Source organism: Oreochromis niloticus, linkage group LG14 (genome assembly GCF_001858045.2).
Source record: "Oreochromis niloticus isolate F11D_XX linkage group LG14, O_niloticus_UMD_NMBU, whole genome shotgun sequence".
Classification (NCBI taxonomy): Eukaryota; Metazoa; Chordata; class Actinopteri; order Cichliformes; family Cichlidae; genus Oreochromis; species Oreochromis niloticus.
Window position 1 is genome coordinate 10,966,278 of NC_031979.2, and position 20,174 is coordinate 10,986,451.

The 20,174-nt window shown below is 39.1% G+C and overlaps 1 protein-coding gene across 1 annotated transcript; it reads right to left on the reverse strand.

The window, feature by feature from the left end:
* Positions 1-3,806: 3,806 nt before the first annotated feature.
* On the reverse strand, positions 3,807-11,834 carry LOC102076363 (von Willebrand factor A domain-containing protein 5A). Its single transcript, XM_019367450.2, has 7 exons — positions 11,819-11,834; positions 9,453-9,476; positions 8,268-8,300; positions 7,833-7,868; positions 4,836-4,981; positions 4,191-4,311; positions 3,807-4,070 (listed from the first exon to the last, which is right to left on the reverse strand). Coding segments are annotated over exons 1-7 (441 nt in total). The 5' UTR covers positions 11,820-11,834; the 3' UTR covers positions 3,807-3,990.
* Positions 11,835-20,174: the final 8,340 nt, after the last annotated feature.

Here is a 20,174-nt window from a genome sequence, read left to right on the forward strand (position 1 = left end):
GTTGATTGCTTAAAAAAAAAATTAATCGTGATGACGGCCAGGGCTGGACTGGGACAAAAAATTGGCCCGGGCATTTTGACTAGAGACTGGCCCACCAAGTATTATAGGAAAAACCATAAATCCTTTGAATGAAAACAAACGCTGTTGTCACAGTGATGTACACTGTCTTGTTGGTATATATGTATCAGTCTAATAAACTTAAAGCTACACCATCCTCCCTATTCTGGTATTCTAAACAGTACCCAAAAGTAGACTGCTTGGTCGAGTTAACCTCCTGAACTATCTACAACACATGGTGAAAACCTGAAATTAAGACAGAGAAGACTAGAGGTGAGACATGATCATTACTGAATATTAAAAATAATAAATGACAGATTTAGATATATTTTCATAAACCATTCATTTGCCACATCAATAAGCAGCATGGCAGGGCAAAATATTTTTTCTAACATGGCAACCTTTAAAAAGTGAAAGGAGACAGAAAGACAGGTGAGAAAGAATAAAACTTCATTGACTTTTTGATGGCATTTTACACAGTACTGGTACAGTATGTAGAAAATGTGGGAAAATACTGGCATCATATACAGTACTTAGCTACTTCTGAAGAAATTATGATGGGACCCTAAAAAATTATTATGTACAATAATTGATTTCCATACATTTTAGGTCAGATGAAAACATTTGTTGTTAGATTTAGATAATTATTTGTTAATAGCGAGACATTTTAAATGAGAATAAGAAAGAAAAGTATTTCTTTGTGCCCTTCTTTCCCTGTTAATGCCCTACCTGGCCCCCTGGCAAAACTTTGCTAGATCCGCCCCTGCACAGTTACCAGCTGTCAGCTACATAGAAAAGGATCCTGGTGTTATTTGTCTCTCAGAAACAGTTCATAACTTCCCTTCAACATATTCATGTCACCTAAAAGGTAAACCTGTTTCTCCATCACCTGTTCAGCTCTGATGATTCAGTAAGAACATCTCCTGGTTTCATCTTCATATTTCCCTCTCACCAGATAACCAAACCAATATCATTTAGCAGCTTTTACAGCTGTGTCTCCAGCAAACATCAGCTGATACTAGAAATTAATATTAAATAAATTCTAACAACAGCTGATCAAGCTTAAACGTGCTGCTGTTGTTTAGCGCAACATCCGCTGGTTTCCTCTTTCTGGCGCAAAGTGGGCGATAAACAAACGAGAGAAAAGCCGATCAGCTGATCATTGATCAGTTTCATGATTGAAGTAGAAACAGGAGAGGGAGGGGGGAGAATGAGAGGAGAAGAGGCAGCTGTGCAGCAAAGACAGAATAACTCCAGCTTTGTGTCTTTTTCATTGCAGCTGAAGTCCAGGACAAATTGCTTTCCTTTTCACCTCAATACGAAACGCACAATATTTTCTCTTAATACCAGACGATTCCGTTTTTTACGGGACGGTTGGAAACTCTAATAACTAACCTTATAAATAAAATAAGGTAAAACAAGTTCAACATCAGTAACATCACAGCACCCGCCCAGCAGTATATAAACTCCGTCATGCTAGCTAGTACGCAGTACGAGTTATTGTAACTGACGGTAAAAAGTCAGCATAACGAAAATAAACTACAATTAAACTTGGTTTATATCTGACCCAGATAGACTGCAGGTCATAACTTCTTACCTGAAGTTCAGTTCACCGCCTCGGGTCTCTGCTCCTCCTGCCTTTCTGTCATCCACCTGCCAGCGTGTTGCATCTGCTGGCCTCCACCACTTGCTAATGTTACTGAATCTGTGGAAGCTCCGCGATAGCCACCACCAAACAATTGAGTTATTTTTACACATCTCCCAGCATCTGGCCAATCCACCACCTTTCAGTGTTTATACCGTTATGGAAAAAAAACGGAAAAAAAAAAAAAACCCATCGGCCCAAAAAAACGAAAAATCACCCGGTGGGCCGATGGCCAGTCCAGCTATGATGACGACATTAGCCTGTTAACGTTGACAGCCCTACAACAAACAGAAAAACTGAAGACATCATGATATAGACTTGTAATTTGCACCGATGTGTTTTCTAAATTTTATCACACATGTTTATCACACAGGCAGAGGGATTGTACACCCAGGGCACCAAACAGGCTAGGACCGCCCCTGAGAGCACCGGTGTTATGCTACAGTTTCTGTCAATCTGTAACCATCATCACAGTTTTCATTCAAGTCACACCCCTTTAATCAGATCAGTCATTTTTTTTTCACGATGGGTATATTATTAGTATCTTATCATTAAAACCCAGAAAAATGAGGTTTGAATATTCTTCTTCTTCATCTTCATCATCTTCTTCTTATTATTATTATCTGTTTATTTATTTAATTTTAGATAATGTAAGTGTTGTGATTGAGAGAAACATGTTACCAGAGGCAGGAAGTAACAAAGTACAAATACTTCTTTACTTTGGAGGATGAGAGGATGTCCTCTTGACAGTGTACTTGTCATATTTGACTGCTGGTATCATCTATGAAGCAATTTGTTTATCAGCTAGGAGCTAGTTAGCACAACTGCATTTTAAATTTTGTTTAGTGAACCAAAGGAGAAAGAAAAGATGCTCAAAAGAGGAAGGTTGTTTGTTCTTTTGTTTTGCTGAACAAAATGCATCACATATATGTGGCATATATGGGCTATTCCAGATGCTCACCTGAATGGTAGAGTATGGCAATAGTGGGAAATAAAAACTCCCTTTTAACAGGAAGAAACCTCTGAGAGATCAAGGCTCAGGAAGGGGCAGCCATTTGCCACAACTGGTTAAGGGAGAGGGGAGGGGAGCAGGAGAAAAGAAACACATTGTGGAAGAGAAACAAGTTAGTGTCACAATCTAAATGTTGAAGTTGGTCGACATTTTCAGATCAGACTTATGGTCTTTAAGCCAAGTTTAAAATTTGTTTTGAATGCAGTTATCGGTGTAGTTATTGATGTCATTTCTTTTTATGACAATACGTTCTTAAATTATGTTTTATTTCTCACAAAAGTGAAAAGACAGATTATGAAAGAAAGTCTAGCCAAAGAACAGTTGGCTCTTAGACTTCAAGTATAGGAGGCCCTCAGCAGAACTTTTTAAGAGAATAAGAAACACATAAAACATTCCTTAGATAAGGAGGTGTGCTCTGACAGTGCAGCGCAGCACCCAGGAAGCTATTTGGCATTGGCAGAGAAGACTTGGCAAGTTATTCATGAACACAACCCTGGTACTCAACTTTGCTGCTGATCAAATATATTGTTCTTACAAATGTGGCACCATTTCTGGGGAAAAAAAACTCATTTTCTAACAATATACAATTTATTGCCAAGAAACATTGTTACAAAAAAAGAAATAAGAGACCAAACATAAATTTCCTAACTTTTTATGCTAAGTATTATTTGGAAAGTCATTACAAAACAGTCAGTTTTTGGAAATTCACATTCAACTCGAACAACTATCATAAGTAAGCAAACATGAATGAAGACTATGTGGTGACTTAAAATATTCAAGGACCAATCAGTGTCAATTAGCAGAATGAAAGTGTTTTATGGATAAAATTCTAACACTGTAAATAGTTATTTTAAATTTTTAGCTCTATTCACTCCAATTCACTGAGGACCATCTTGAAAATGTCCTGAACTGAAGCCATTTTCAGAACTATAACAGGAAGGGAAAAGACTCTTCTTAGATTGGTTTTGGTGTTTCTGTGTGAAAGAAGTAAAAGTATGAGCATAATCGCCATTTAGTGGCAGAGAAAGGGAATTAAAACACTTTCTGAATGAGCTGCCACAGCAGTGGTCCAATCTTTTACTGTGTTAGGAATATTCAGATAATTGTGCACATACTTTTTTTCCACAATGGTAAAACCAAAATTAGGTACATAATTCATAACAAATAAACATGTAAAAGGGGTTGATGATATAAAACAGCTCTGTATCAAAGGCAGTGTGGAGTAAGTAGACCTGCTTCTGTTCACTCTGAAGATGAAGCTACTTTAAGAAAACCCTCAGAGTCCCAGAGCTTCTTTCTTCACGCTGCAACCCAGCAGGACATTTCCAGCATCCACACACTCTGACACACACGGTGCTAAAAACACAAAACAGATATTAAAGGAGATATTAATGTGTGTGTGGGGAGGGGGGCTGATTGTAGCATGAAACAGTTTTTTAAAGCTGTTATTTTATCTGTTACTATCATTGCTAGTACCATTCTGACCACGGAGCCACGAGGCAGCCTTCATAGCCAGAAGCCACTCGTCCTTGGCTTCCATCTTGAAACCATGAAGCCAGATCAGAGCCAGAATGGTGGCCCACACTTCACTGCTGGCCTAATTCACCAAATCAAAGACAATAAAATAAAACAGACAGAACACACATTTTAATTTCTACAACCAGTAATATTAGATATGTTTGTGTACTTCTTTGTCACACAGGGTCACCAAGGTGGGCAGCTCTGCATATTTGATTTGGCAGATTATTACACTGGATGCTCTTCCTGATGTAATCCCAAACTGTGATATCATAAATGCTCTAAAATAATGTGCTGACATATTTTTACAACAACTGATGAGGAAAATAATTTCTGCTGTGTGGTTTCTAGATAATATCAGACGCTGGTGCAGCTCAGTGGGAGGTTAGGAGTGTGATTACCACCAGTGTTTTAGCTTCTGATATGCAGATGTTTATTCTCAGGCTGTGAGGCAGACCTACATTTAGTTTGACTTCAGTGTCCTTGTTTTATGGTGTGTTTTTAATTACATCATGTGGTTTAGTTCAAATTATAGAATCAAATCTGTTTTACAATATCTCACATCATCATTTTGTGTTAATATTTAAATTGACAGCATGGCACCTTTTCAGGCTTTGACTTTTCCACCTCCTCGTTGGTCTTTCCCAGTGCAGCAGCCAGAGCTGGATCAAGCAGCCAGCAGCCAGACGCCTTCTGGAGGGAGACTAACTGCAGCAAAGGGTCTCTGGGTGGCTGCTCAGGCACAGCAGCTGGAAAATCAAAGATGAAACAAAAACAAAACCTGATTATGGTGCTAGATGACAAAACAGAACTCTACATGATAACCCAGAGCATAAAACACCGCACTGTAAACTATGCAACAGATAAATATTATTTTATTCATTTGAAAATTACATCTTAAAACTGTAATAATTACATAAGAGCTCCACATCAAAAATCAAATGTTTACAACAGTCTGAACTTATTAAAGAAAACTAAAATTGGCAGCACCACACCATCAGTTAAAGTGGTTGAACTTGAATGAAGAGCGAGCCATTTGGCTGGTAGCAAGAGATACACATGAAACTATAAAGACTATGAAAAACAAAGAAACTATGACTTTATACTATGACATATGCTATGATTTAAACTATGACTAGACGTGGAAACACAGACGTTCTGACAAAGACAGAATAGAACACACAGACTAAATACACAGAAGGAGAGATCGGGGGAAGTGGAAACACATGAGGAAACAGCTGACACAAATGCACATCATGACACACTGGGGAGGTGTAAAACTAAGCACGCCGACCAAGGGAAACACAGGACCTTTACTAAATAAAACAGGAAACGTAGACAAGACAATACCAGCTTAACAGACTTGGCACACATGAAAAACTAGACAAGAACCCAAACACAGAAACTATGGAGACAATGACTAAATAATGGCTGACTTTATCCTCAACTAAAACCTAATTGAAAACCACACAAACAATAATTGTCATGGTCCCGGGACTTCTACCTGGTATTTTGTGTTTCTTGTATTGTTGTCATTTGATGTTATTATGTTTTAGGTCCACTGTTTATTCTAAGGGTTGCTAGGTTGTTCTGTTAAGGTGTTTCCTTATTAGATTTCCCCTCGTGACCTTACCCCATGTGTCCCCCTCCACATATCCGAGTCCCCATGCCTCGTTTCTCCTTCTTGTGTTTTATTCCATGTTTTCCCCAGCTCGTTATGTCTGTGCTCTCCCCGTGTTCTCTCCTCCCCTCCTGTCTGCGCCTCTGTGTACTTCCTGTTTTACTTTGACAGTCTCCCGTCAGTATGCGTCATGTTGTGTTTGCTCCTGCCCTGTCTCGTTATGATTATCTGTGTCAGCTGTGTTCCCCGTGTGTTCCCATGTCCCTCGTTATCCTTCTGTGTATTTATGTCCGCGTCTCCCTCCATTCGGTGTCGCCTCCTCCCTCATGACGGTGTGCCCCTCCATGTGTTTCCTCGTGAGTCAGTTCCTCTAGAATCTCCCAATTTGGTTTTGTATTATTTTGTATCGTCTTTCCCTTCTGTCAGCAATAAAGCTGTATTTTAAGTTCAGTCCTGTTTCCCGTGAGTTTGCGTTTGGGTCTGTGACAAAGTGGAGGAGCAGTTGCAATGCGCTCCATTTGTCCCATATGTGTTTACTTTATTTTGCACATTGTACACATTATTCTGTTTCTATGCATTTGCTATGATTTGCTATTTGTCAAGTAACATTGCTTCACTCACTATCCCGGGTTTGTTTGTGTAAGCGTTCGGTTGCCGGCAAATCAAACATTCTGCAAATTAAGACAAATACTAAGTTATGTTTCTTTATATTTTATTATGTTACAGATTAAGTCATTTGTTCATACTTACTTTGTTTGTCTTTTCAGTTTTCATGAGGGTCAGGTGTGGGGAAACGCCCGCCTGGCATTTCCTCATTTTAAAATCCTGATGATGTCACACATGACATCAGCAGGTCAAACCAAGTGGAGGGGTTTCTTTTTCCATAGAGATGCTTCCTTTTGTTTGTGTTAAGGTTTAAAGGAATTTGTTGAATGTTTTTCCTTTTATTAATATTGCCATTTAGTTGTGTAAATGTGCATATTAGACGTGTGTAGAGGTTTTGTGTTTTTAAATCATTTTTGTAGAGTTGTACATCCCTCAGTTGAGTGAGTGGTACTGGCTGAGCAATTGGAGGGAAATTGATGGCCCTATTTAAAGCCAGTCTCTACCAGATGCAAGGGGGAGGAGAGGTGAGCTGTGTTACCAGAGCCATGTTATGTTGAGTCCTGTTAGTTGAATTGATTTGGGGGGAAGTTTTGTTAAGTTACATTATATTAAGTTCACTGTAAATAAATTGCTCACCTTGGAAATCTGAAATGCCTGCCTAGTCTGCTTCCCTACCACCTTCCTTGACGTTCGTGTCTGACTACCATACAGGGTCCAATTCCTGCCTGCATACAGCCTGATCATGACAATAATCACAAATCTAACATAAGACAAATACAAACTACACTCAGAGCGCTGTGTCAGAGACCCAGCCTGTGACAAATAGAATATGTGTTCAGAATTATTTGTTACACCAACATTAATGTTAGCCTGCTGTTATTAGAGAATGGTAAGATTAACATTAAAGTGTTGTTCCACATTTTTTATTTTTATTATTCCTTCTTTTGAAAGAAAATTCAATGTCCACTTTATTTGAGAAAAACACAAACAAAACAAACAAAAATAAAACTGCAGGTTTACAGTGAAAATGATCAGATTAGTGAGCTGAATCGTTTATGCACAATTAATAAATTGTGCATAAACGATCAGTATTTATTCAGGTTTGTTTTGTATGCATTTGTAAAATAATTTTAGGTGTGGTCAGATTGCTTTGTGTGTAGATTGAAGCACACAAATCATTTTACACATTTGTAAAGATTCATTTACGCTTTGGGATCATATCGTACAAATTTGCAACCCTTTTGAGACATATTTCTCTACATACATATGTTACTTATACACATACATGTATGGAGGACCACACTATGTGATTACTACCATATGAATAAAAATGCATTTAATGCAATTACTTTAACTTTGACTAAGTGTTTTACCTTTGTTTTGTACAAGTCCTCCTCCAAAGCAGCGTCCTGCATCACGATGTTAAAATCATAAAAGAAAAGAGTATGGCATGAGATGAAGACATTTGAATTATTTAAGAAGAAATATTAACTTTCTCGCATCTGAGGTTATAAGTGACTTGCAAATTATTACAAACTGTAATATATATATATATATATATATATATATATATATATATATATATATATATATATTAAAAAAAACCTCAAGCTTCTTCCCTTTCTGTTTAAAGATACAGCCCATTACAATGACTATCAAAGCAAATATTGCTTGTTCTTACAGTATTGCTTATTTAACATCTGAAATAAGTTTTAAAAAAGAACATAACGGTTTGTTTCCACATCTACAGATACACACATCTACACATTTACGTAGATGTGCAGATGTGTCATTTAGGGCTTACTTACCTGATTCAACTGGCTCAACCAAGAAGTCCCACACTATAATGTAAAAGATAAAGAAAGAATTAAAAAAACAGAGTCAGTACATTTCATAAGAATTTGCTAAGGAACACTAAATTACTGACTTTTTGATATACAAATAGAAAACAAATGGTATGAAAGTATTTAAATGTATATCAATAATAATGACAATATTACAGTCATGTTACAGTTAAAATTTCATCTTAACATGTAATGTCTTTACATCGTACTAAGTTTCTGGCTTCTGAGAGTCTTACAGCAGGTTAGAATATTACTACAATATTTAAACTGTATTTAAATCTACATGTTGATAAACACCACCTATATTTAATGGTTCAAGTTTGGACACACTGACTCATTAAATGGTCTTTTTCATTGTTTTTGTGCAGTGGAGAAGAAAACTGCTCTTTATGGAAGGAGCTACATGATCACATATATATTACATTTCTAATTATTTACTAATTCAAAAAAGTTGGTTTCACAGGGAGGAATTGCAGCTGGATTATGATGCTGATATGGAAATGTTAGGAAGATTAGACATTTCATTTGGTGTTTAGATCAGTACGTTTATGGCTTCTGAGGTCATTATGGTGACTTGAAACTTATCATAATTGGTAGTATAAATAAAAACTTGCACGTCTTTAGTTGCTGACTAAGGATACAGCCAATTATAACAACTGGGAAAACAAATACTGCAGCAACTGTCCAGTGAATGTTTGACATTTAACATTTCAACTTCAAAGTTCAAATACAAATATGTTGGTTTCTTTGTTTTTATTTTCAGAAATGCACATGTGTGTAGATGTGTGTTGTCACTCAGCTTCTACTTATTTGAAGCACCAATACAACCTATGTAAAAAAAAAAAAATCAGGTTGAATGTTTGCAACAGAGTGAACATATTAGAGAAAAATAAAAACTGGCATTACCACAACCCCCATCAAAATTTATTAATGAACCTTAAACAGGCTGAGGTTATCAGGTAAAATTTTCCACTTCGGGACACAGCCAATTACAAAGACTATCAAAGCAAATACAGCAGCTATTTGCATGAAGTATTGCACATTTAACATTTCAAATTAGTTCAAATACAAATGTGTTGGTTTCTTTATTTTTATTCTTCATAAATGCACATGTGTGTAGATGTGTGTTGTTGCTCAGCTTTTACGTACCATCAAGTGGAACCAAACTAGGCACTACGCAAAAAAAGAAAAAAATAATCAGGCTGAACATATTAGAGAAAAATAAAAACACCACACCGTCCAGCTATAAAATTTATTAATCAACCTTAAACAAGCTGAGATTATCAGGTAAAAGTCTTCACTTTGGGACACAGCCCATTACAAAGGCTATCAAAGCTATAATTAGTATTGAGCTCCGTAAACGATAAAAAACAAACAAAACAAGTTCCAGACATTTAATGTCTTACTTTTTAACATTCACAGGCTGATGTGCAAATATAACACAAATAGTACAAACACTGTTTAAAATATATACAATGTTTATCTGTTCAGTCTGGTTGTTCCATTTTCATGTCATAACCTTCCTGACATGTCTGCCAGTAAAGTTTCCTCACCTGCATCCTGTTCTCTGATTGGTCTCTGCTGTATTTATACATCATGCTTAAAACTCTAGTTTATATTAGAGATGGCACGATACCACTTTTTTAAGTCCTAATATCTTGCTGCATTTTGTATAAGTTCATACTCAAGTTTTAATAAACAACAACACTAAAGCTATTCTGTTATACCTGTATGTAAAAAATACACTGCACCCAAAATATTTCATAGTTCAGCAACACTGATCAATCTAATAAACTTAAACCTACTCCATCCTCCCTATTCTGGTATTTTAAAGAGTACTTAGCACTTTAGTACTTTAATTTGATGCAGGGTGAAAAAAAATGCACATAAATAAATTATTTTTCAAGAAAAAATAAATGGATTCAACATCTTTCTTCTACAGAATTGCAGAATGCACAGATGGTACCTTCCCAAAGGAAAAAGTACTATAGCTTACTAGGGTATATTAGACTTAACAGTTACTATATACAGTAATGGACTTCTATATATTTTACACAAGATTAAAACTTTGGGTGTAAGATTCAGATATTTATTTATTAAAAGCTAGACATTTTAAATGAGAATAAGAAAGAAAAGTATGTCTTTGTGCCCCCTTTTCCCTGTTAATGCCCTATCGGCCCCCCTGGCTACACTTTGCTAGATCCGCCCCTGCACAGTTACCAGCCGTCAGCTACTTAGAATAGGATCCTGGTGTAGAAAGTAATATTAAATAAATTCTAACAACAGCTTATCAAGCTTAAACGTGCTGCTGTTGTTCCGCCGCTGGTTTCCTCTTTCTGGTGCAAAGTGGGCCAAAAACAAAGAAGAGAGACGGACTCTCGACAGAAAAGCCAATCAGCTGGAGAGGGAGAGAGAGAGGCAGTCGCTCCATATATCGGTTGTTAAGCTTAAGGTGGGAACGCTTTACAAACATTCAGAGATGAACTTACACACTTGCTTTACTTCTCTCTGGGATAACTTCCTCGGAGATGAAATGCTGGTTTGGTAGCGAGGCTACAAATACACACAGCCGCTCTATCACGTGAGCGCACTGCTCCAACGTGCTACCGTTATGAGCGAGTTAGGCCGTGTTGCAAGTTTTGTGAGGTGTGTTTTTTTTTTTGTTTTTTTTATATTTAATGGATCGGATTACATTTTTTATTTCTCGCCGATATCCGATCCAGTAATTTACGTCAGTATCGGACCGATACCGATACGTAATATCGGATCGGTCCATCTCTAGTTTATATAGTTATCAATTTCTAATGTGTTCTCTAGTGTTTAGTTTTTTCAGTTAATTTTTTTCTCATTACGTGGCCATTATGCATCAAGCTCTGTCTGCCACAAAACCACTCAGCCTCTGTTCAAGTTATAATAAAAAAATCTTCCCAGAGGATTAGCTAACAAAAATAAATAAACTAGTAAAATAACAGAATCCTAATATTAATGCAATGCCTCACAGGTATTATAATAAGTAGTATTTAAAGTGTAAAAGATGTTCACCAATATTCTGAAATATAAACTCCCATGAAGTCCAGATGAAACATATTAGGTCAACAATTGCATAAAAAGTTGATTACTGACTTAATACAATAATAATAATAATACAAATACTACAAACAGTATTTAAAATGTGTAAATCTTTGTGTGTTTAATCTGGTTGTTCTGTTTTCATGTAAGATATGATAAACTACTACTGGATTGAGATATTACTGCAATGCCTCACAGGTTAGCAGTATTTAAAGTATAAAATATGTTCAATAATATTCCAAATATAATAACAGAAACATTTTGGCTTGCTGACTCAGGATACAACCCCTTGTAATGACTACCAAAGCAAGAACGACCGCAACTGTACACACAGTATTTATTATTAAACATTTTGAATAAGTTAAAACAGAAATGTGTTTCTGTTTATTGTTAGAAATGCATTGATGTGCAGATGTGTGTTATACTGATATTCAGCTTCTACTTACTAGTACATGGTCCTAAACTCTTTAAAATGGGGAGGGCACCTAGGATGGAAAAAAAAAAATGGGTCAAAATATTTAATAAGAATTTGTTAAAAAGAACTTGATGTTATTTTAGGGATGTAGACATATAACACAAACACTACAAACAGTATTTAAAAGGTGATATGATATCTTCCTCTATTCAGTCTGGTTGTTCTGTTTTTATGCCCCAACTCCTCCGTCATTTCACAACTTACTGCTCTCACCTCCCTGACATGTCTGCCAGTAAAATTTCTTCACCTGACCTTCTTCTCCACTCACCTGCATCCTCTTTTATTATTGGTCGCTGCTGTATTTATGCGACTTGTTCATTATCCTTTGCATGGCCTATTCTTAATTACTCACTGCTGCTTAAGCACGCATTGGCATGGATTTACACACTATTATGTAAACAAAAGAAATTAAAAAAAAAAAAAAAAAAACAAGTTAAGAAATTTAATTTCTTAAAAAGAGCAAACACAATACATCCACTTTGAACATTATTAAAGTGATTTACAAATACTACAAACAGTATTTTTTGTTCTCTTGTGTTTACTGTTTTTTCTCCTATCGGTATCGTGATTCCTTTTTTCTATTGAATCTCACGTTTTGCTTTAACCAACTTTTCATTGTATTTGTATTATGACTGGATCCTGTGAAATGACTCTGTTAGTCTGCTATTGTACTCTTTTCATTCAAGTTCAGCTTTCTTCATCTTCAAACTGTGGCTGGCAGAATTTAGTTTTTTATTTTGAAATAAACTCCTTCCCTCCCCATCTCCAGCTGCCTCCCTCTTCCCGCTCCACCACAATCACTCACACATGCAGGGCCTTGGGGTAAAGGTGTGTCACCAGGGTGCAGGGGAGGCACCCCCCCCCCCTGTCCCTTCTGGCTGCCTGTGCCTCAATTTTATCCCACAACTTAGACATCCACATTACTCACACTCTCATAAAACATACATATAGGACCTTGGGGGTGGGCATGCTACACGGCATCCAGAAGACCATCAGGGTGTACAACCTCACCTCTGGCGCCGTCGCCCACCTCTGAATTTTAAATACACGTATACATTGAGGGCTAGCAGGAGGGGCTATGCGCTTACCTGCTGCTCTCTGGCAGGTAGCCCCATGCCCTCCTGGGTTTTAAATGCACCTTAGAACACACATGCATCAACACTACATATGAGCGGGTGGAGGGAGGTTTGGAGTCTTCACACCCCCCCGTTCTTTGTTGCCTGTTGGGGCGGGGGGGCTGGGAAGAGGAGTTGGCCATCCGATTGGGGTCTGGAATGTGGGGCCTCCCTGCTGCTGCGGATTCGGGGCGGTCTGCTTCTCCCCACCCCAGGGAAGAGGGTAAGACTACCTGGGTCTGGGCGCAGTTTCCCCCTCCAGGGGCAAGGGTACCTAGACCTGGGGTTTAGAGTACGCTTGGGGAGTGTGATTGTGTGTACAGTGTCTATTTATGTCTGTCTCCATGTTGGGTGAGTGCTGAATATTTGCATATGAGAGCATGAGGGTGGGAATGGATGTTTGTATCTGTGTGTGCCTGTTTGTCTGTGTCTATATGTTAGGTTGGGTATCAGACGCCACCTCTCCCTCAGACATCGGTGCATTGGTGGTTCTTTGTGTCCGGGGATGGGCGTCCAGGTACACACCGGCTCACTCCTGGTGGCTGCTTGTCGGGGCCTGGAGCCTGGGGCTCGCTCGGGCCCCTTCTGGGGTGGGGTGCCCTCGGCCTCTCGGCCTGGGGCTCGGTCACTCTGGCACAGCTGGCTGCCGGCGGAGCTCACGGGCACGTCACTGCAACCCCCCTGGCTTCTGCTCTGCGGCTGCTGAGTGACCCCTCATCTGGGGCTCTCCTCAGCTCTTTCTGGGATAGTGGCACGGTTGCCCCTCCGTTGGTCTTCCTTGGTCTCTTGTGCTCTGAGGGTCTCTGTCTTGAGTCTTGATCTCCTCCATACCTGCTTCATGCCCTGGAGGACGGGGCTATGGCCCCCCACACCGTCTAACAGATCATTACATGAAGGAACTTTTTAAATACAAGCACGCTCATGCTCACAGGTGTACACACGGGTGCTCACACACACAAACTACACCCTTTTTGGCTCCTACCTCAAAGCACACTGTGCGCTGTCGATCCTACGGGCTGCACAATAATATTCAATATATAGTATTTACTGTTATATTCACATAGATCATCACGATGATGTTGTTTATTATATTGCTCTCTTTTTTTTGCTTGTTTTCTCTTTTTTCTTTCTCAACAGGTGATCCAGGTGATTCATATATGTAATTTTCTGTCTGTTTGTTTTGTTGGTTTTTGTTTTTTGCCCTTTATCACCGTTCCTCTTCCCTGCTGTTTTTCTTTCCATCTTTCCTTCTCCCTTTTCTTTACCCCAGTCATGTCTGTCCCATGTGTAGCAAGTGAAAATAGAATAAAATAAACAATAAAAGCAAAGGTGAATCAAATAGACTAATACGGCAAGGCCGGGATGGTCCATTTGGTAAAGTAAATCCGTGGGGCATCTTTCTTTGCCTTTAGACAATAATTCTGATGGCAAAAGAACCAAACGGGACAGGCGAAAAAAAAAGAAAAGAAATAAACTCAGGCTGTTGGAACATTTCTGCACACAAGAGGTCCTTGAATCACTTCGCTGTTTTCTTTGTTGACAGCAATAAAGGCAGTGAAAGAACTGTTCACTTCTGATTGGACACTGAGCTGCACCACCTTCTCCTTCACTCCTCCATCTTGCTGACCTCGGCGATCTCTTGCTTCCATCTCCAGAGAGTGAATCAGAGTCCGAGCACCCAACCTGTGGACTGTTAGTCTGCAGGCAAGAAGAAAAACATTACAGAGTCATTATGTTTGTCATTTTTGTTTGTTTGTTTCATTACATTACACTCTCTTCTGGGTTTTACCTTTGACACTGGCACCTCAATCTTTAAGTGATGACGTGACGAATCCTACTTCCGGGCCTAAAGTAGTCTGCGTTTAATATGGCTTTTGTGTTGTTAACATATTTAATGTTTTGTGTTTTCATCTATTTAATCTCAAAAAGTTCCTAAAAACAGTCAGTGATCACTGTTGGCCTCCCTCGGCTTTTATTACCGCTAATCATTTTAAAGCTCAGTTTTTAAAACCTTACGATGTAACTACAGCCCAGCCCATGCAGCAGTATATTAATGACTAACCTCGTATTGTAAATGGATTTTCAGTTGTTCTCCTGGCTGAAGTTTGGTCCGTTTACAGCATCCTACCATGCGATTACATTTGTTCCTGACCTTCGAGAATCCTCACGTTAACTTTTATCGAGTGGAATAAAAGTTAGCGTGTTTATATTATGCTCACATAGCTGTGTCGCTAGCGGTCACGTAGCACATCGTTATATACCAGCTAGCCAAACTTCAGTAACCCTACAAACGTCACTGTTGTTTAGTTCTCTGTCTTCATTTATGTTGGAAGTGATAGCAGAGCTGTACGTGGAATTTGTTTCCAAAATTACTCAGTCAGGACATGCTATATTATATTTAGATGGACGCTAGCGAGCTAACTTCCTGCTAATTTCTAACTCTGTTAAATGTCATAAATTCCATTTTCATGGATGCCTGGATGTTAAAGTCAATTGTTACACCTGGTAGAGAAGAACGCTGATCATTTTATTACAGATGAAAGACTTTAGACAGTTTTTCAACTCTCAGTAATGCCACAGTGATCGTTTGATATATGGACCTGCAGCGGAGTTTGAGCCCAGACATGGCTAGTGACGTCAGACTTAAAGACCGGATAGATTCTTCCATATGGTAGGAAAATGCATGAAAATATACTATATACCGAATCACCTCAACTGGTTCCTTTCGATGTGGAGGAGCAGCAGCTCTACTCTGAGCCCCTCCCGGATGGCTGAATTACCTCACTCTATCTCTAAGGGAGAGGTAGCCTCCCTTCAGAAGAAGCTCATTTCCCCCGCTTGTACCCGCAGTCTTCTTCTTTTGGTCATTACCCACAGCTCGTGACCATAGGTGAGGGTAGGGACGTAGATCGACTGGTAAATTGAGAGCTTTGCTACACTCAGCTCTCTCTTCACCACAACGGACCGGTGCAGCGTCCGCATCACTACAGCCACAGCACTAATCTCTCTGTTGATTCCTGCTCCCTTCTCCCATCATTAGTGGAAAAAGACACAGAGACACTTAAATTCCTCCACTTGGGCAGGAACTCGTCCCTGAGCGGGAGTGGGCCCTTCACCTTTTTCCAGCTGAGGACCATGGCCTCAGATTTGGAGGTGCTAATTCTCATTTCCGGTGCTTCACACTTGGCTGTGAACGGTTTCAGTGCGACCTGGAGGCCATCACCTGACAAAGCCAACAGAACCCGAAGCACCTCCCACGGGACACGTTCGAGGGCCAAGTCCGCAAAACACATGTAGACGTGTTGGGCAAACTCCCATGTACCCTCAAGTAACTTCGAGAGCGTAAAAGAGCTGGTCCAGTGGTCCACAACCAGGACGAAAACTGCATTGTTCCTCCTGTATCTGACATTCAGCTAACGGATAGACTCTCCTTTCCAGCACCCTGGCATAGACTTTCCCAGGGAGGCTGAAGAGTGTGATGCCCCTATACAGGGAGTGGAGAATTATTAGGCAAGTTGTATTTTTGAGGAATAATCTTATTATTGAACAACAACCATGTTCTCAATGAACCCAAAAAACTCATTAATATCAAAGCTGAATGTTTTTGGAAGTAGTTTTTAGTTTGTTTTTAGTTTTAGCTATTTTAGGGGGATATCTGTGTGTGCAGGTGACTATTACTGTGCATAATTATTAGGCAACTTAACAAAAAACAAATATATACCCATTTCAATTATTTATTTTTACCAGTGAAACCAATATAACATCTCCACATTCACAAATATACATTTCTGACATTCAAAAACAAAACAAAAACAAATCAGCGACCAATATAGCCACCTTTCTTTGCAAGGACACTCAAAAGCCTGCCATCCATGGACTCTGTCAGTGTTTTGATCTGTTCACCATGAACATTGCGTGCAGCAGCAACCACAGCCTCCCAGACACTGTTCAGAGAGGTGTACTGTTTTCCCTCCTTGTAAATCTCACATTTGATGATGGACCACAGGTTCTCAATGGGGTTCAGATCAGGTGAACAAGGAGGCCATGTCATTAGTTTTTCTTCTTTTATACCCTTTCTTGCCAGCCACGCTGTGGAGTACTTGGACGCGTGTGATGGAGCATTGTCCTGCATGAAAATCATGTTTTTCTTGAAGGATGCAGACTTCTTCCTGTACCACTGCTTGAAGAAGGTGTCTTCCAGAAACTGGCAGTAGGACTGGGAGTTGAGCTTGACTCCATCCTCAACCCGAAAAGGCCCCACAAGCTCATCTTTGATGATACCAGCCCAAACCAGTACTCCACCTCCACCTTGCTGGCGTCTGAGTCGGACTGGAGCTCTCTGCCCTTTACCAATCCAGCCACGGGCCCATCCATCTGGCCCATCAAGACTCACTCTCATTTCAGCAGTCCATAAAACCTTAGAAAAATCAGTCTTGAGATATTTCTTGGCCCAGTCTTGACGTTTCAGCTTGTGTGTCTTGTTCAGTGGTGGTCGTCTTTCAGCCTTTCTTAACTTGGCCATGTCTCTGAGTATTGCACACCTTGTGCTTTTGGGCACTCCAGTGATGTTGCAGCTCTGAAATATGGCCAAACTGGTGGCAAGTGGGATCTTGGCAGCTGCATGCTTGACTTTTCTCAGTTCATGGGCAGTTATTTTGCGCCTTGGTTTTTCCACACGCTTCTTGCGACCCTGTTGACTATTTTGAATGAAACGCTTGATTGTTCGATGATCACGCTTCAGAAGCTTTGCAATTTTAAGACTGCTGCATCCCTCTGCAAGATATCTCACTATTTTTGACTTTTCTGAGCCTGTCAAGTCCTTCTTTTGACCCATTTTGTCAAAGGAAAGGAAGTTGCCTAATAATTATGCACACCTGATATAGGGTGTTGATGTCATTAGACCACACCCCTTCTCATTACAGAGATACACATCACCTAATATGCTTAATTGGTAGTAGGCTTTCGAGCTTATACAGCTTGGAGTAAGACAACATGCATGAAGAGGATGATGTGGACAAAATACTCATTTGCCTAATAATTCTGCACTCCCTGTAGTTGGAGCACACCCTCCAGTCCTCATGTACAAGCAAACTTTGTACGAACAAAGTTGGGAGCATGCCCCCTCCTGTTCAGGCATGACTGCATACCAGTAGACAAAGCAAAGGTTCATAAAGACATGGATGAAGTCGACTGGCCTGCACAGAGTCCTGAACTCAACCTGATCAATGACCGACCTCACAAGTGTCCTTTTGGAAGAATGATCAAAGCTTCCCAAACTATTTGTGTATCTGAGTCTCAGTCTCAGTCTAACTTTGTTGTTTTGTTGTGGGAAGGGAGTCTCTGCCTTTAAGTCAGACAAGTAGCTGCAGCAAAAAAGTCAACACTGTCACCTTAATTTGATCATAACAAGTGTAGAAAAGCTCAGACTGCAGCACAGAATTTGCTGAAAGGGAGGAAAGCTACAATAAGCTGGAAGCGAGTCAAATGTCGATTGCACTGGTAGTTAATTGTTAACGATATTGTTGTATGCATGTTTTCTAGACCACTGAGTCACAGGGTTAAAGTCTACTCATGTTGAGTGGACTTTAACTCTGTACAAAGAGCTTTGTACAGTTTACATACACTCATCATGGGCATGATTCTCCTGGTATTCCTGGAATTTTAATGGTTTCTTTGGATTCTTGTTTTTCCAAGGTGGAATGATTCAAATGAGCTGGCTTATTCACACAGACAGTAATGCCGGTGTTGTACAAAGAAAGTGTGTTATTCAATTATTTTGTGTACAGGGTTGTGGTCATTACACTCTCTCATTCATCAACCACTTCCTTACCCTATTCTTTGACACAAACATGAAATCAAATCCAGTGTCCATCACAAATCATTTCAGTCACACATGCATATTACACATTATAGTTACACTGTGTACACAGCAAGGCAGTTTATTGGCATAAGGGTCATGCCAAATTTTACCTTTGTATAGCAAATACTTTTCAAGATACATATTTTTTTAGATGGTTCATCAACCCACTTTTTTCTCCACACATTGAAATCTGAGGTAATATTTGAACATGAATAAAAAAATACTGAAGAGAAAACTTTACTATTCAAAGCATGACTAGTGACAATTTCTAAATAGTATTTATTTGAATTTCACAATATTGCAAAATACAAAAATATTTTGCAGAATACTTTTTAACATGATATTCTTAATAAGAAAAATAAAGAAAATGGTATCTCCTTTTAAATTTCATGCTGTATTGAGCAAATATGACAATTCCACAAAAACAGTCAGTAGGTTGTCTCTTCAAAATACAACACAAATACTGGAGTCTCCAGATGGTCAAGTGGAAAATATTGTAAAAACTTTTGATGATTTGAAATGGAGTCCCTCAAGTCTCAGAAATGAAAAATATGCACATATTAGTGGTGTGCGGACCGATATTGAAATATCGATTCTTCCGATACCAGTAATTTAGGTTCTAGAATCGATTCTCATATTAAAATATCAATATTTTAGTATTTGTAGTTTTTCATTAACAGGAAGACAGTGGAAAGAAACTATATCATTCAGATCGTCTAAATTGGAAGGAACTACTTCCTCTTACACCTTTCATAGTCATATGGGAAATACGGCTGTATAAATGTGTTGCAGCCCCTGACATGCGCACTCACAACAATGGCTGAGAGTAAACAGAGTCATGTGTGAACATATTTTACCTCCACAAACAGCCAAGACGCAGTTTGCGAAACATGTGGCAAGACAGTGAGGTGTTGTGGCAACACCACTAACCTCGTCAAACACCTCAGAGTAAATCATATCACAGAATATGATGAGCTTATGTTGACGCGAACTGAAGAGGAGGAGGGGGACAGGTGCTGCTGGGGTGAGACAGACGTCTCTGGCGGAGTCCTTTAGTGCTGCAGGCAGGCAACATGCTCAAATAGCGCACAACTTCAAGTTTTTTATTTCTATATGATTATTCTGCATTATTAAGCAATAAAAACAAGTAGTCTGATGTCCTGTAATCATTATGGAGCTATATTATTATATTATTATTACAAGTGAAACATTAAGTTTTTGTACAGAGTATCGGTATCGGATCAGTATCATCGATACCACCCTGAATTTTACTTGGTATCGGATCGGAAAGGAAATCAGTGGTATCGCACATCACTAGCACATATTCTATTTGGACAGGACAATTCACTGAT

Bases quoted from the DNA above. Each gene is read 5' to 3' on its own strand.
- LOC102076363 (XM_019367450.2), bottom strand. The intron at 4,982-7,832 runs GTAAAACACTTA...TTGATTTTCCAG, and splicing joins AGGACTTGTACAAAACAAAG to CTGCTGTGCCTGAGCAGCCA. The intron at 4,071-4,190 runs GTACTAGCAATG...TTGTGTTTTTAG, and splicing joins GTGGCTCCGTGGTCAGAATG to CACCGTGTGTGTCAGAGTGT.